General features: G+C 38.3%; 1 protein-coding gene across 1 annotated transcript in view; it reads right to left on the bottom strand.

The window, feature by feature from the left end:
- The window catches only part of LOC117435003 (low-density lipoprotein receptor-related protein 5-like), a 70,586-nt gene that overhangs the window by 44,992 nt on the left and 8,134 nt on the right, over nucleotides 1-17,460 (bottom strand). Inside the window, exons 2-3 of the mRNA XM_034057822.3 lie at nucleotides 10,637-11,030; nucleotides 87-284 (exon numbers count right to left, since the gene is read on the bottom strand). Coding sequence (XP_033913713.3) covers nucleotides 87-284; nucleotides 10,637-11,030 — 592 coding nt within the window. The remainder of the gene's footprint in view (nucleotides 1-86; nucleotides 285-10,636; nucleotides 11,031-17,460) is intronic.

Raw genomic sequence — 17,460 nt, 5'->3', positions numbered from 1 at the left:
CTCTGAAAACAGCATATCCAACAGACTGCATTAAAACACAGACAAGGTCAGGTCAGCTGGAGAAGCACAGGGAAGGGAACACGTACCGAAAGGTGCCATCCAGGTTCGCTCTGTGGATAAAACTCAGCTTTGCGTCTGCCCAGTAAAGTTTCTGTTCATCCAGGTCTATCGTCAGACCATTGGGCCAGTAAATGTCAGAGTCCACAATGATTTTCCTGGTGCTGCCGTCCATCCCAGCTCTCTCAATGCGGGGCTCCTCCCCCCAATCTGTCCAGTACATGTACCTGAAAAAGAGGAAAGGGACACTCCAATTCCAAGAACATACGTCTTCAACCTGTGTTGCACTGCAGTCACGTTCAACAAATACAAATCTAATTGCATGCTCAAGGAGTCCGACTGCACCATTCTTTCATAGTTCAATATTTGAACTTGGCACAAAACCAAGGACATGCTATTAGATGAAGAATACTAAACAGAATGCAGAAATCTTAGCTCCCTTCAGGATGGAAGCAGTTTTGATTATCTTGTTAGCTAGACTAAACACACGCAGCCAAATCAAAAGCTGTACAGTTAAAGTAAGGCTTATCTCAGCAGTGTTTCTGAGGGCTTGCCTCACATCAAAACATTTGGTTTCCACTTACTATTTTCACCTCCCAAAATGTAAAGATGAATGACTTTTGATAGCAATTTAGGAAACTTAAGAGGGCAGAAACAATACGTACTATAACTATCTGTGTACAAATTCAGGGTGACGCAGGACATAATATATTTACTTGTAGAATTGTACAGATGTTCTAGTTTGCTCCATTATATTAGAGCTTGAAAGGACACACTAAGATTCCGTCTCATAGCAAACTCTTTAGAAATAAAGCAGACGCAATGTTATGCCACTGTAAAACCAATGTGTTGCATTTAAGGCAACAATCCATTGGTTAGCGGACTGTAAAATGGGTAGATACAGGTCCTTTTCTGACGCAAATGCACACAGAATGTTCCAGATGAGAACATCGTTAATAGTATCAAACCAATTGAACTGCTCCTTCTGTAACCACATCGTTCTTGATAGTTTTATACCGTCACAATTGTTTTCTCCCTCTCAAAAAATCTGCCACGGTCTTGCACGTCAGAATGTGTTAAAACCCATGGCTGGCTCCAAGAATTAGTATTCCTAAAAACCACACAACAGAAGCAGTTTTAGTACACTTAAAAATAGTGAGGGTTTCTATTACCTAGCCAAGCAGAAAATGAAAACAGATTAAATGAGTGTATCTGGAATGGAATTCCTAGCAAGCAGCTCACGGTTCAAGAAACACAAAGGAACAGGCCGATCTTATTGACCGACGCACTTACTCAACCTGCCACAGATGTTCACAGTGCAAGCAGAGAGATGAAGCATGGACACAGGAGTTTTTCTTTCTTTCTTAACAAAGCCCTAATAGTTTTTCTGCAGTCAACAATTCAGAAACGTATAGATCTTAATTAAAGTTTTCATTCACAATCACTTAACAGGAAACACTGGCTGTTTATCAACAGAAGCCAGCGCACTGCCATTTTACACTACAGCACCACAATGGAATTTCAATCTTTTGGGTAATTTATTGACAAGAGCTCTTTAAAATGTAAAATGTGTTTCTATAAATCAATAGATTACTTCTTTGACAGCAGGGAAGGCCTCAACAGTTAACATTTAATAAAAAAAAAAACTAATTTTTAATACTCTTTATTTAAAATATTGTCCCACAAAATGAAAGCTAGAAAATAAAAAAGCTGATATCAATAAATTGTAATTTTAGCCTTGAAAAGACAATAAGGTCTAGGTTTCATTTTGATCAGCTAAATAACAAAAACAATGCTGGGACTCCACAATAAAATCTTGATTCTCTCTTTACTGGTGCGATGTATTGCCAGGTTCACCTGACACCTTATTGTTTGAATGCTGCACACTGAAATCCAAGAGGAAGCTATATAAAATCACTGCAAACACTAACTCTAAAACTTCTTGTTTTCTAAAACTGCTTCATTCTTAACCAGTATGGTTGTACAGACTCACCATATGCAACCTTATTTTTTGAAGTGAATTATAGAGAAAGGCTTAAATGTGGCAACAAATGCCTTTAATTTATTTGAACATTGTAAGGCTGATCACCACCCCAATTCTCTCAGTGAAAACACATACTCTCAACAAAACAACCAAAGACTATGAACAGGGTAAAGACCCGAGCGCAACACATGACTAATAAATCAAAAATAATCTAGACACAAAAAAATAATTATTGTGCACTACAGTATTTCATCGTAGGTTGACAGCTACACTTTCTTTGCATCTCCCAAGGAGAACAGATTTAATTCGCTATTTTCTCTTTGCTACCTGATCTATACCACAGCTTGAATACATTAGTAATAACCCTCTGCAAGTAGGGGCCTAAACAATCTTGTCAACAAGGAATCATGTCTGAATCCCAGAAGGCTAAACTAAAAGAAGGCTAGATCGCCAATGTGGTGAGGCAATTAAAAAGCCAAATAGAATGTTATATTACAGTAAGGCGACAGTGTACACCCCCCACAATACTGTGTCCAGTTTTGGTTATTTCACTACAAAAAATACATTATTGCACTTGAGAAGGTACAGAGAAGGTTCAACTACTGCTCCTAACTATAACCATCTTGTATTTGATTTTACTCTTATAGGGAACTGTATTTGCTCTTACTGGGAAATCATTGTCATCCACTTATCATACTTACTACATGTTCTTACTGGACTTTACTCATGTAAGCAAATACTTACTATATGTTTAAAATGCTTTTAGTCAAACTGGCTCTTATACTTTAATGCATTCTTTATTTTGCTCTTATCTGTATAATGCTATTCTGTAATGTGATACTTTATAATGTGATACTTTGTACTGTGATATTTTGTAACAATTGTAAGTCGCCCTGGATAAGGGCATCTGCCAATAAATAAATAAATAATAATAATAATAATAAATTATTATTATTATTAAGTAGGCTGATCCCAGGTCTAAATCGTACTGTATGAGCACTACAGTACTAGGAATTACATCGCTTAAGCCTAACAAAAATAACAAGATGAGGGGATTTAATTGAAGTTTATAAAATCCTAAATTATACAGCTATAAATAACCCAAGTCACTTAAATTTAGCGCAGAGTGTAGGAGGAAGAACATAATGGAAGCCGAGTAAAATTTACAGAGGATTACACACACATGGAAAAGTCTACCAAGTAAAGCATTAGATCTAAAACCCTAAAAATCAATTGCATTCTGTCCAATCACATCAGGGCATACAATGTGTCAAGAAAGGATCAATCTCTCATTCCCAAACTTTCCTTATGTTCTAATGGAAGACGGGAGTAAACAGACACCGGGGAATGTGCAACACTACAGCTTCAACACAAACCATGGAATTTGCTCTCCTTCCCAGTGTGTGCGACCATGCCTCCTGATCACAGCAAGGCAATCTCAAGACCAAGTATTGCTCGGGGCAACATCACTCTGTGCCTGACTTCCTCATCACCAGCAATTTGAATACATCAAACACAGCCGTTTCATAGAAATCGCGGCTGCATTACTATTCAGCTATTTCCAGCCTCACACTGCCAAACCTGGGTCCTCAAACAAGCCAAGCCTTGAACTCGAGCCAGTTTGTAAATTTATAAGCGCGCTACACTTGCAAGCTGACCGCTGTGGGTGTAACCATCTGAATTCCTTCGAGGAGTTCTGCTACAGCACAGGCAGACTGGAAATACTTCCAGTAATTCCAATCCAGGCTCCAGAGCAGATCTTCTCTTTGTTAGTTACCAGCCATGTTAGAAACTTACAAAATCAAGGAGGTGGAAAAAGTAGATCCCAGTTACCTACAGATGCAAGCAATTTAGACTTGTGAATTCAGATTAAGGTAAGGGAATCATCGTGCAGAATTGTGTGATACTTCCGTAACGTTTCCTAATTTCCACTGGAGGTTCACTTGTACATTAACCCACTGCAACACCTCCGTTGCTTATATTCTCAAACACACTAGATTTCTTGCTCCGACCCATATACAACATACCGCAGTTCAACTGCACTGTAATGCAGTATTTCTGACATAGTAATGTTTTCATTCAGTAATTAATTTTTTTAATTTACAACAAGTTAAAGGGTACATAAGAACCTTTTTATTTTATTGTGTTACATGTTTTCATGTGTTGCTACAGCTGTTTACACAAGGTGTGTGTATTGTTTAAAATGTAAAAAAATGAATGAATGAATGAATGAATGAATGAATGAATGAATAAATAAATAAAACAATACATGCATCTTACGTAAACAGTTGTAGCAACACATGGGAGCATGTAAAACAATAAAATAAAAAGGTCTTTATGTACCCTTTAACAGCATTCAAAATACCTAATGAAGAACTCTGAAACATGCAAGTCTGCTCCTGTTCCTACTTCTCCCATTAGCCACACCTAGTTAATTGTTAATGCTTAGTTTCTGATCAAGTACTAATCAGCACTTTAAAGAAAGCCTGTGAGGTCTCAGTCACAGTAGGGGTGTTGCAAGGTGTTGAAAAACTTAAAACATATAGTAGATCTTCCTGGGACAGTCAACCGAAAATCTTACACTGTTAATATGCAAATGAAAGCCTACAATACAATTCATTTAACAGTATCAACTCTTCAAAGCTCTTTTAAAATAGCTGAATACATTATTTCTATTTCAATTCCACTATTACTGGTCAGTACACAGATTTTGGCGGTCAATAAAAAAAAGCCACATTTCATGCTATTTGCTGAGTGATTACAAATCATAATCACTTTATTTTAAAAGTAGGTTTTTGGTGGGCATGAAAAACAGTGGGGACAGTCTATGGAACTGCAAATCTTGCACTGGTAGAGGAGAGAGAGAGAGAGAAAGAAAGTATAAGTATTCAACGCCTTTGCCACTGCAGCCCTAAATCAGCTCAGGTGCAAATGATTTGTTTGAAAGGTCACAAAATTAATGACATGGTTTCAGCCTGTGTGTACTCAAAGTGGTTTAACGTGTAGATAATTTCCCTCAGGTATATAAAGACTTTCAAGATGCAACTCACATAGTGATCCAACAAAGCAACCATGAAGACCAAGGAGCTTTCGAAACAAGTCAGGGATAAAGTGGTAGAAAGGCACAGAGCAGGAGAAGGGTACAAGAAAATTTCAAAGGTGCAGATTATCTCTCTCAGTACAGTGAAGTCCATCATTAAGAAGTGGAAGATGCATTATACCACCCAGACACTACCCAGATCACGTTGCCCTCCCAAACTGAGCAACTGGGCAAGCAGGAAACTAGTTGGGGATGACACTCTGAAGCCAACAATGACCTTGAGAGATCTGCAAAGTTCTGTGTCTGAGATGGGAGTCAGTGTTCACAAAATCAACAATAAGCCGGTCCCTACACAAAGCTGGCTGTATGGACGGGTGGCAAGAAAGAAGCCATTACTCAAAAAGCCTCATCTTAAAGCACGTATGGTGTTTGTGAAAAAGCATGTAGATGATACTGAGACATGTGGAAAAAGGTTTTGTGGTCAGACAAGACAAAAATTGAACTTTTCAGTCTAAATTCCAAGCGTTATGTCTGGCGCAAGCCCAACACTACACATCACCCAGTCAACACCATCCCAGCATGGTGGTGGCAGCATCATGTTATGGGGATGCTTCTCTTCAGCAGGGACTGGGAAGCTTGTCAGGTTAGAGGGGAGAATGGATGGTGCAAAGTACAGGCAAATCCTTGAGGAAACCCTGTTTGAGTCAGCCAAGACTCTGAAACTGGGGAGGAAATTCACATTTCAGCAGGACAATGACCTGAAGCACAAAGCCAAAGCCACACTGGCATGGTTGAACAAGAAGAGAATTAATGTTCTTGAGTGGCCCAGTCAAAGTCCTGACTTGAATCCAATCTAAAATTTATGGCGAGACCTGAAGATTGCAGTCCATCGACAATTCCCCAAAAACGTATCAGAACTGGAGCAATTTTCCCGTGAAGAATGGGCAAAAATTTTACCATCCTACTGTGCAAAGCTAGCAGAGACCTATCCAAAAAGACTCATAGCAGTAATTGCTGCAAAAGGTGCTTCTACCAAGTACTGACTTAAGGGGCTGAAAACTTATGCAACTAGTAAATTTCATTTTCTTTGCAAGTTTTGCTGACATTTTACCTCCTCCTCATATAACAGTGTTCAGTTTAACCACTACAGTTTTGAATAAAAAAAAAAAGTTTGTTTGAAAAACTGTGCATAAATGATTTGTAATTCAACAAAATGTGACATTATTGGAAGGGGTCAATACTTCTGCAAACCACTGTGTGTGTGTGTGTGTGTGTGTATATACTGTATATACACACACAAAATAATAATTAGGTTACATCTCTACAGCAGAATATATACTACATGATACTAAAATGCGTCCATTTTAAAACAACTCTATTGATTTTTTGACACTCGCCAAAGTATCAAAAGAAAGAGAAATGAGCCAATAGGCTATCTGATTTATTGTTGTTCAAAATCTTAGAAGCTTTTAAACTGAGAATATAAAAAAAAAAAACTGAGTCCATATGAAAGGATCAACCTTTTCTTTGCGTAACAAATGCTTTGTACTGCCTATACCTTCTTACAACAGCTGGTAATATTTCAAAAATAATAACCTGTTTTCTTCTTTTGTTTTTCACTGCTTCGCAGAGATCAATGCAGAGATGCCAAGAGAACTTGTGTGCTAACACCTGCAAATCTGAGTGCTGAACAGTTTCAGCTTTCATCCCTGTGGCAGCCTCGTATCCCAGACAAAACCTCGATCACACAGCGGGAAGGGCTGTTCATGTTAAAGGATTGTCACACATCAACCAAAGCTGTTATCTGACTTCCTATGTAGTCAGAGGAGCACGGCTCAGAGACATGAAAGTGCTTTTATTATCCTGTACCTTTTGTTGAGAGGTGTGAGCTCCAACTGATCCTAAAAATCTGCCACTGAATTGACCATTTTAACACTTCCAAATGAAGAACGCTTTCTGTCCATGAGACAAATGTTTCAACCTTTTTCTAAAATCACAATTTATTCTAAACAATGTGAAATGTGCCCAAACAAAGCCAGTTCTAAGTGCATCTTTTAGATTCAGTTTAATTTCCTAAATGTTTAAACTTAGAACAGAAGGTAGGAAGCACAGGATTTTTTGTTATATACCACCATTAGAAAGATTTTTATGATATACAACGGGGATGAGATTACATGTAAAGAGTTATTATAAATAGGTTAAATAAATGAATTCTTACACAGGGCACTGTATAAAACAGGGGTGTCCAATCACAGCCTTGGAGGGCAATTCCTCTCCAGGTTTAACAGGTAAAATAATATAATGAACTACTTCAGGGTCTGGATGGAGGTTTAATTGGTTCAATTAAACAATTAAACAATTTAGAACAGGGTTGGAACAAAAACCAAGACTGGAAGGGCCAACTTTGGCCACCCCTGGTCATAAACAATACAGCTGACCTCTATATTTGATATGCATATCTTAACAGAGGTTAAACATCCAGGAAAAAATTTGGAAAGCATTTAAAACTATTACATTCCAAGCTGAAGGTTCAAGAACCTGTTGTCCATGACCATATTGCATGGAGAATACGAGCCAAACCTTTTTGCATTAGCGTGGATCCTTTCATATTAACAAAGGCAGACCATAAAACACCTCATTAAAAGCGTCAGCCACACCTATGTCAATTTGTTTCCAAAATCTGAAAGAATAATGTTCTTGAAAGTCTTGGCATGCATTTAAACACTTCTTTGGAAGATTAGAAGAATTGGGTTCTTTGAATGAGCTATTTACTCAACAAGATGGTAAAGAAACAAACAAACAGTTTAAGTAATTGGCCTGTTCGGGAACTAAAGCAACAGAGTGTTCCTGATTTTGGCGTTTGGCTTGGCACACTAGTTGAGTGAAAGTATTCACTGCTGTCTTCTTGCTGTGTTTCTAGCTCTTGCGTGCCACAGTGTTGCTCTTAAGTCTAAACACATGCTCGCTGAAGCAAAAAAATAAATACCTTTGTACAAAAATGAAACTGAAAATTTACCACTAGGAAGCACATATGCTCTCAAGCATCAAGTCAAACCCTGAACGCTTTCAAATGATGCCATTACTAAAGTCAAATGAAACCCACAATGCAATCAAATGAATAAACACTACCTTGAAACAAAGCCATGCTGTAAATGCGATGGAAGATTGTGTTCCTGAAAGCACCAGGCTCCTTATAGTTCTAAAACATTGGGGTCAATTCAATTAGTTTAAATGGGAGACAGATATTTATATCCAATTGCCATTTTACATCTCAGATTTTTAATTTCACTCACTAGTCAAATACCAGGGTGGATTTCATAACATTGACAGTTTCACTTCTTTCTTTGGGTATGGACTAGGGTTTCATCAATAACGCTAGGTTCTCTTTAGCTTATAACTAAGGCTGCATTTTTTTCATGGTTATATTCCCACTTGTGAATGAACAGTGTAAATTATATATATACAGACGTGCTCAAATTTGTTGGTACCCTTACAGCTCATTGAAATAATGCTTCATTCCTCCTGAAAAGTGATGAAATTAAAAGCTATTTTATCATGTATACTTGCATGCCTTTGGTATGTCATAGAATAAAGCAAAGAAGCTGTATGAAAAGAGATGAATTATTGCTTATTCTACAAAGATATTCTAAAATGGCCTGGACACATTTGTTGGTACCCCTTAGAAAAGATAATAAATAATTGGATTATAGTGATATTTCAAACTAATTAGTTTCTTTAATTAGTATCACACATGTCTCCAATCTTGTAATCAGTCATTCAGCCTATTTAAATGGAGAAAAGTAGTCACTGTGCTGTTTGGTATCATTGTGTGCACCACACTGAACATGGACCAGAGAAAGCAAAGGAGAGAGTTGTCTGAGGAGATCAGAAAGAAAATAATAGACAAGCATGGTAAAGGTAAAGGCTACAAGACCATCTCCAAGCAGCTTGATGTTCCTGTGACAACAGTTGCAAATATTATTAAGAAGTTTAAGGTCCATGGAACTGTAGCCAACCTCCCTGGGCACGGCCACAAGAGGAAAATCGACCCCAGATTGAACAGAAGGATAGTGCGAATGGTAAAAAAAGAACCAAGGATAACTGCCAAAGAGATACAAGCTGAACTCCAAGGTGAAGGTACGTCAGTTTCTGATCGCACCATCCGTCGCTTTTTGAGCGAAAGTGGGCTCCATGGAAGAAGACCCAGGATGACTCCACTTTTGAAAGAAAAACATAAAAAAGCCAGACTGGAATTTGCTAAAATGGATATTGACAAACCACAATCCTTCTGGGAGAATGTCCTTTGGACAGATGAGTCAAAACTGGAGCTTTTTCGCAAGTCACATCAGCTCTATGTTCACAGACAAAAAAATGAAGCTTTCAAAGAAAAGAACACCATACCTACAGTGAAACATGGAGGAGGCTCGGTTATGTTTTGGGGCTGCTTTGCTGTGCCTGGCACAGGGTGCCTTGAATCTGTGCAGGGCACAATGAAATCTCAAGACTATCAAGGCATTCTGGAGCGAAACGTACTGCCCAGTGTCAGAAAGCTCTGTCTCAGTCGCAGGTCATGGGTCCTCCAACAGGATAATGACCCAAAACACACAGCTAAAAGCAGCCAAGAATGGATAAGAAAAAAACATTGGACTATTCTGAAGTGGCCTTCTATGAGTCCTGATCTGAATCCTATCGAACATCTATGGAAAGAGCTGAAACTTGCAGTCTGGAGAAGGCACCCATCAAACCTGAGACAGCTGGAGCAGTTTGCTCAGGAAGAGTGGGCCAAACTACCTGTTAACAGGTGCAGAAGTCTCATTGAGAGCTACAGAAAATGTTTGATTGCAGTGATTGCCTCTAAAGGTTGTGCAACAAAATATTAGGTTAGTGGTCCCATCATTTTTGTCCATGCCATTTTCATTTGTTTTATTATTTACAATATTATGTTGAATAAAAAATCAAAAGCAAAGTCTGATTTCTATTAAATATGGAATAAACAATGGTGGATGCCAATTACTTTTGTCAGTTTCAAGTTATTTCAGAGAAAATTGTGCATTCTTTGTTTTTTGTGGAGGGGTACCAACAAATTTGAGCACGTCTGTATATGTATATATATATATATATATATATATATATATATATATATATATATATATATATATATATATATATATATATATATATATATATATATATATATATATATAAAGCACTTTAAAAGAAGTAGCTTTAATGATGCATTACAGTACCTGTCTCATTTATAAACCTGGCAGCCGGTTTGGTTTGCTTCGGTCACATGATTGAACACAATGCAGAAAGCCTCACGATTTTTTAAAATGTCTTCATTGAAAAAGACACCAGTAGCATCAAAGACCTGAAATATTTCTACTAGAGATCACTCTGCCCAGTACAAGAAGGGGACTTTTCACATGTCTTGTGATATTTTTATTATTATTAATTTATGTTTTTTTTTTTTTTTTTGATAATTTGGTGAAAAACATATACATATATATATGCCAGCTTATAAAACGTATACGTTCTGTTTTTTAAATATTTACCCGTGTGCTGGATCCAAAGCGATTGCTCTTGGTTGGTCAAGGGCTTGCCAGAACAGGACTTTCCTCGACGTTCCATTCAGATTGGCCACCTCAATCCTGTTGGTTTCAGAGTCTGTCCAGTACAGCTTTTTTCCCAGCCAGTCACAAGCCAGGCCATCAGGAGAATCCAGGCCCGAAACAATAACAGTTTGCACATTCCCAGATTGATTGAAAAGGGTTTGCTTGATGGCCTCTTCACTCACGTCAGTCCAGTATATCAACCCCTCCGAGTAGACAAAGTCCACTGCCGCTGCATCCTCAAGACCACTGACCACCACGGCAGACTCTGGTTTCCCAGACCCTGCGTCCACCAGCCGGACATCCCGCCTGTTTGCAAAGAGCAGGAGAGGAGACGCTGGGGAAGGAGGGAAAGACATGTTAAACAGCAGGCATGAACAATGCACGATGGAAAGTGCTGCGCAATTATCAATAACTGGGGAATCCCGTCACCCAAGTGCAAGATATTACAAGGTGTATTATTGTCTTCACGTATAACATTAAAAAATTCACTAAAGCGTGACAGACACAGATTGTTATAGAACCTGAGCTGAACAAGTTCTATTGAAAGCTATATGAAAGCTGAACCTGAGCTTATCAAATGTGATGTGAAATGTATGTACATACTTTCATCACCGTAAGTGTGACATGCCTAGAAATATATAATGCATCCCCAGCAAGACACAATTAGAGCTAGCAATCACCTTATGTACGGGTATATGTACATATAATAAATAAATGCAACACTTGTGTACATAAAGACAGACCGACATGTTCCTGCATACATCCCCAGAGATTCGGATTCTCAATGCAGACCCAGCAAAGTTGGGACTAGAGATCCCCCCCCCCCAACACCCCCCAACACCCCCCACCCCAGTGTGTGAAATCAAACTTCTACCAACAGTCTGGTGAGCAGGCCATGCCTGTCACTCTCACAGCGTGGGGGATGTTTCTATCACTGCCATAGCACCATGCCAGAGAGGGGGGAGGGGAGAGAAGGGAGGGGTAGAGGAGCCTTTACAATTTACTACCCTTATTAATGGTACAGGGATGGAACTAAGACTCACTGCATAGCAGTTTCAGCCATTCCAGGTTTTACTACGAGCTTGATTAGCCACAGTGTATAGGTAACAAGCTCAGGTGTGTCTTATTAAAATGCATAGTAAAACCAGGAACAGATCAAAATGCAATTTGAGTCTTATTTACATCCCTGTGGTATTGATCTGTCCCGGATAAACCAGTTTAATTTTCCCAAATTTTCTGAAAATGTTTGTACGTTATTTTCCATCAAATCTTTATTTTTCCAAAAAAAAAAAATAGGAGTTGATGGTAATATTAAAGTAAAATTAGGTGAATCTGAAAATTGTGGGGTATCAAGTTTTTCCATGACACCCCTCAATATCTTTTAGCACACCCTCAGAATACCTAGACACAAAACAGGATATACATAGAAATGTTTCAGTCTGGTACTGTCTTGTACTGATGGTCGGTAGGGTTACAGTCACTGGAAGAAATAGTTATAATTCCACATGCTGCATGTAAATGATATTGCATGCTATTTTTAGGAGCGCCACTTGTATATATGTACTACTTTGACACACGAGAAACGTTTACGCATTGGCTGATATTTCATCAAAACATATTCATGAAACCAGAAGGTGATGTTGGGCATGACTTACATTAGTTATTCATTAATCTATGGTTTCATTTTTTTTGATATACCAGTCTTGCAGCACTTTGAGTGACACTATTTTACAATGTAATATTACATTAATGGATCCCTTATTAATATTTGTTTTACATTTGACATATTTACTATTTCCTGGTGTGCAGCAGTACATTGCTGGGCAGTTTTGAACACAGCAGGCAATGTGGGCACTAAGACACTTCCTATCTTGACAAAACCAAACAACAATTTATGACTGTTCTTGTGAGGATAGGAAGGGCAGTCGATTTAATTATAAAAGAGCCCACAGCACTTGAATAGAGATGAGAAACAAATAAACCCCAGACATCCAATGATCTATAAAGTCCTTTATCTAGATGTGGGATGGGAAAAGTCTACTATTGATATAGAAAAATAAAATGGTTTTGTTATGTAGATGTGCTCTATGACAGAGAGGTGCAGGGTTCTCATCACTGCAAAATACCCCACCTGCACAAACAACCATTACTCTTGCTGTTGCTCCACTTACACACCCATCTTTGACAGAAGAAAGATCGTTCAGAATTGCAAAGGCTCTGCAATGCAGTCAAGGGGAATCTGCTGACCAGAAACAGATGAGGCCTCTGTTGACTGTCAAAAACTGTCTCAGTGTTGCTTTGAATGCAGCACCCTGTGCCATGTTGAGTTGTCTGACAAACTGAGCACTTCTGAAAGCGACCCTTTTGCCATCTCCAATACTGTTCAGTAAGAAAAGTGCATCAAGACTTCTGAAGAAATCAGACCTGGAGTCAATTATAATTATAATTAAAAATACAGCAGAATTGTTTACTGAAACTGCAATTATAATGCCATTGTGTGCAATTACAATCAGTTACAATTATGCTGCAGTAATTATAATTACACTAAAAAAGTAACAAACTACACACGTTACATTTAACTATTCTAAATAACTAAGCAGTAATCATAGGTACAAATTCAGAAACATACTTATACAACATTTTTTTTCAAACAAATGGGGTCACCAAAAGTGGTTGAAAATAGAACAAATCGAATGACAAACAAATGCGTATGTAAGCGACCAATTATATGGTATAATTACAAATAGTTTAACCTACAATTACAATGACACTGAAATTAATTACGAATTCACCCCATGTCCTTACAAGTCAAACTTAATTTCAAACAAATAAAGGTTACAGCCTGTCAACCAAAATCAACTAATCAAATACTCAACAGAATTTTTTAGTTTTTATAGATTTTATCGTGTTATCAACAGAAGTGTGGAGTTTGGGGTGAATGAAGTATGCGGTTTATAAATGCGCTTGCATTACTCTTCTTTGAAAATACTTCACAGGAGTCGAGTGACATGAAAGACACTGGACTCCTGTGAAGTATTTTCAAAGAAGGGGGGGGAGAGGGACGAGGGACGAGCTCCCAAAGCAAAGAGGCTTAAACCAAACCCAGACAGCAATCCACGGCAGGGATGGAGGCCCTCAAGAAACGTTTATTTGCTTCAGTTTATTTTAACTTGTCTACATGTACTGTAAAGAAATGAAGGACTTTGTTTATTTTATTCATTACTAGATTCAAAAGATTGTCTAAATTATATGATTTCTTATAAACAGAAAAAGTTAGCTTACGATATTTTAAAGCCTACCTTTTTATAAAAAAAAAAAACCCACACACAACACTTCTTAATGACATTTCAGAAAACAATTCAAATATGAATTACAACTACATTAATGATATTGTTCTGCAGTTTATGCCCCCTTTTTTTGTTACAGATTAATTGATTGCGTTTTGGTTTTGTGATGCATGAGAAAGTCACGGTCAGGATTAACCACAGGAGTCTATTTTGACCTATCAAGCATTGGTATGGCATATTTTCATCAAGACAGCATTTTTTGCTTTCAACACATTGTCCTCAAAGCTTTTGTACTGCCAGTGAGCATTAGCCAGGGATATCAGGATGAAGGAATCACGTGGAATGAAACCACAGTTCAACGTAGCTTAGAGAAGATACCACAGCCCCTGCTGTGTGAAGAATACGTGTGTCAGTCGGCTCTGTTCTTCACTCTAATTTGTATTTGGTGGAAATAAACACACCAGACTGCAAAGTGCAATAAGCAGTCCCATGGTAATTTGGTGTTACAGTTACTAAACATTAAAACCTGAAATTCGGCAGTCGCTAACAGATTTTATTTGGACCGTTTTATTTAGATATGAGCAGAAGTAAAACAGGAAAAGTGCGAGACAGTCCGACCCAGTCTAATGCACTCCCCAGAGGAAGGTAGCAAGTACAGTATGCTAATAGGCTGAAAACATGCATGCTCCCTTAAAATAGACGTTTCTGGAGGACACAGATGGATTACAGTTGAAGTCTGAACTATTCCAGGATCCCTTAAAAGAGACGTTTCTGGAGGACACAGATGGATTACAGTTGAAGTCTGAACTATTCCAGGATTTATTATAAGCTTTAGCATGATTCACACAGAACTAAAAAACAGGTGTTGGTCAAAAGCAGAGGATGTCTAGTAACCTCCCAGGTGTGGATTCGTTTTATCAAGGATAGTCGTTAAATTCAAAATGAAATGCAATGTTGTGGCCAAAGAGAACGCTTTTGTAAACAATTAACTGGATGTAAGATGGAGGAAGAATGAAGTCTATCAACTGAGAGCCTTTTCATTTTGTTGTATCTTCTTTGACCACATCAGATAACCGCTTTATGAGCGATATGCATTTCCATACATATTTTCAAATGCTTCGTTCAAAGCATCCTCTTTTTTTATATAAAAAGAGTCGCCATTTATGTTTTGTATTTTCGCCCATCCCCAATTGGGATATGCCCAATCTTGCAGTGTGTGTGACCTGGTATATTCTTATCACAGAGCAGCCACATGCATGCACTGAGCCCCCTCCTACCACCAAATCTTTCTTGTCAGCAGCTGAAAGCAGCAGTTTTATTGGAGTTCTGCAGTATGTCAGTCTGTCGGGTCACAATTGGGCTCCCAGTTCCTGGAAAGAACGCATGGCCTCTTACAGATACTTCAGATCAACTGCACATTCATATTTCATTCCCTACCTGTTTCATATGCTATTGTGTGTATTCTCTATCATTCTATGTTGTTTTGTCCTGCTTAGATCGTTATTTACCTTGCTTACCTACTCTTCCAGAAATGTCTCTTTTCAACCAGCTAGGTGGTTTGAAAAATGACCACAAGGGGTGTGCATCTGTCATTGCTGTCCCCTCTAGTTGCAGAGAGGGCAGATATTACAGCAGTGCAACCCTATTTTTAAGCTGGTAGAGAATGATTTTTGCTGGAATAGATAGAAGCCTGGTAAATAAGCACAAATAATAGAGAATGACAGAGAACAAGTGTAATAGGATATTAAACAGGTAAGAATTGAAATATTGTGAAACTGTAGCCAGTATAAAATAACCCTTTAAGTGCTTTCTGCTGACGATAGCTCACACAGAGACTGGAGTAACTGGGTCACAGAGAAACGCATGGACTCCCTTTGTCAGGTCAAGAGGTAAACAAGCCTGGAAGCATCCAAGCACATCACTCCTTTGAGCCATGGATTATATCATGCATCTCCTAACAGGGGAATGTGCACCTTCAACCACTTTTAATTGAATATACAGTATTGTCATTTACTAAAGTCAGGTTTACTAAGCACATGTATGCAGACTATTGTAAAACGCTATTCCTTAATAACCCCACTCTGACCTCATAAAGCCAACAGATGCTTCCTGCTAAACCAAAAGACCATTTGGCACCAATGCAAACACTGGATTCTTTCCTTTTTTTTTGATATTACAGTGAGTAGTGTATACCTGTCTGCCAGCTATGCAGGCTTTAGCTGTCCAATTAAAGAAAAGCAGGCACACCTGGACGAGCCATTCATCATTGTCACTGGCCATTATGTGAGAACGAAGCGAAAGAAAACACCTGAATGCGCCTGTGCGTGCATCTGTCTGGTCAACAAAGGTGCAGATAAGAAGCAGGGAAAGGCTGTGCTGAGGACACAGGAAGTGACTTGAAAGACATGACTTTTGGAGAACGTCATTTTCTTTTTTTACCCTCCAAACACTTACTGTATCCTCTTGTTACTGTTTAATGTAATTAAAATACGTTGTCAACTGAAAGAAAGGTTTTTAAAAAGGTGCAATACAAACATTTTATTACTTCTCATTCGCTGAACATAACCAAACTTTTCACTTTCAAACACTGCATACTACTCTAGTAGTACAGGAAAGATAACTCCGCTCAAAACTGCACAGCAGTGAACTACTCTAATATGTATATCTATGGTATTTGTATTTATTTTTCAGTTCAAAAAAATGAAAATATTTGTAGCCTTCCTGTAAAGTTAATCAGTTGAAGCTCATTTATCTTGTACAACACTAAAGGTATTAGGACCCCCCCCCCCCCCCACCCCACCCCACCCCACCCTGGATTGCTGAAAAAAAGAGTAATCAGCTTTTTCAAAGGAGCAACAGCAAAGTGGAACAAAGGATACATTTCCACAAGCTTTGACCAAGTGAACTTGTACAAGACAAAAACACAAAAGTCTTTGTAGTAGGTCCAGGTTTGTTTGTTTCCACCTGCTTGCAGACCCTTAACCCTAAATCTGTTAAACACTCTTTCACAGCCTTCTGTGGTCTTATCTTTCTTGTAATCTTCTAAGTAAAAAGAGATTAGGATATCCATCTACTCATAAATCTGTACCCTGGCTGTTGACAAATTGCTAAGGGTTGCAAAATTCATATAAGTCCCACAAAAGACACTGAATTAGGTGTCATTTCAATTACCGTAAAAAACGTTGAAGAAGTCGATTTTCTAGGCATTTTTGCAGGGCCCTTAAAAGGGGGGAGCGACTAATAGACTGTTGCGACGTATGCACCGGTGTGTCTAATATTAAACTACTGTACCAGTGCCACAATGGGAATACTACAGCCACGGTTATGTCTCACACAAACGGAACTGTCAACAATCCGATTTATTTATTCAGGATCTACGGCACTTAGGTCATGTTACTAGGTAGAAACACAAAACCACTGTTCTAATTAAAAGTTTTAATTTCTTACTCTCAATACCCTTAATCCTTTTGAATGTTA

This window comes from Acipenser ruthenus, chromosome 28 (assembly GCF_902713425.1).
Source record: "Acipenser ruthenus chromosome 28, fAciRut3.2 maternal haplotype, whole genome shotgun sequence".
NCBI classification, from domain to species: Eukaryota; Metazoa; Chordata; class Actinopteri; order Acipenseriformes; family Acipenseridae; genus Acipenser; species Acipenser ruthenus.
Note: the sequence above shows the minus strand (reverse complement) of the source record. Positions and strands in the feature narration are given on the sequence as shown.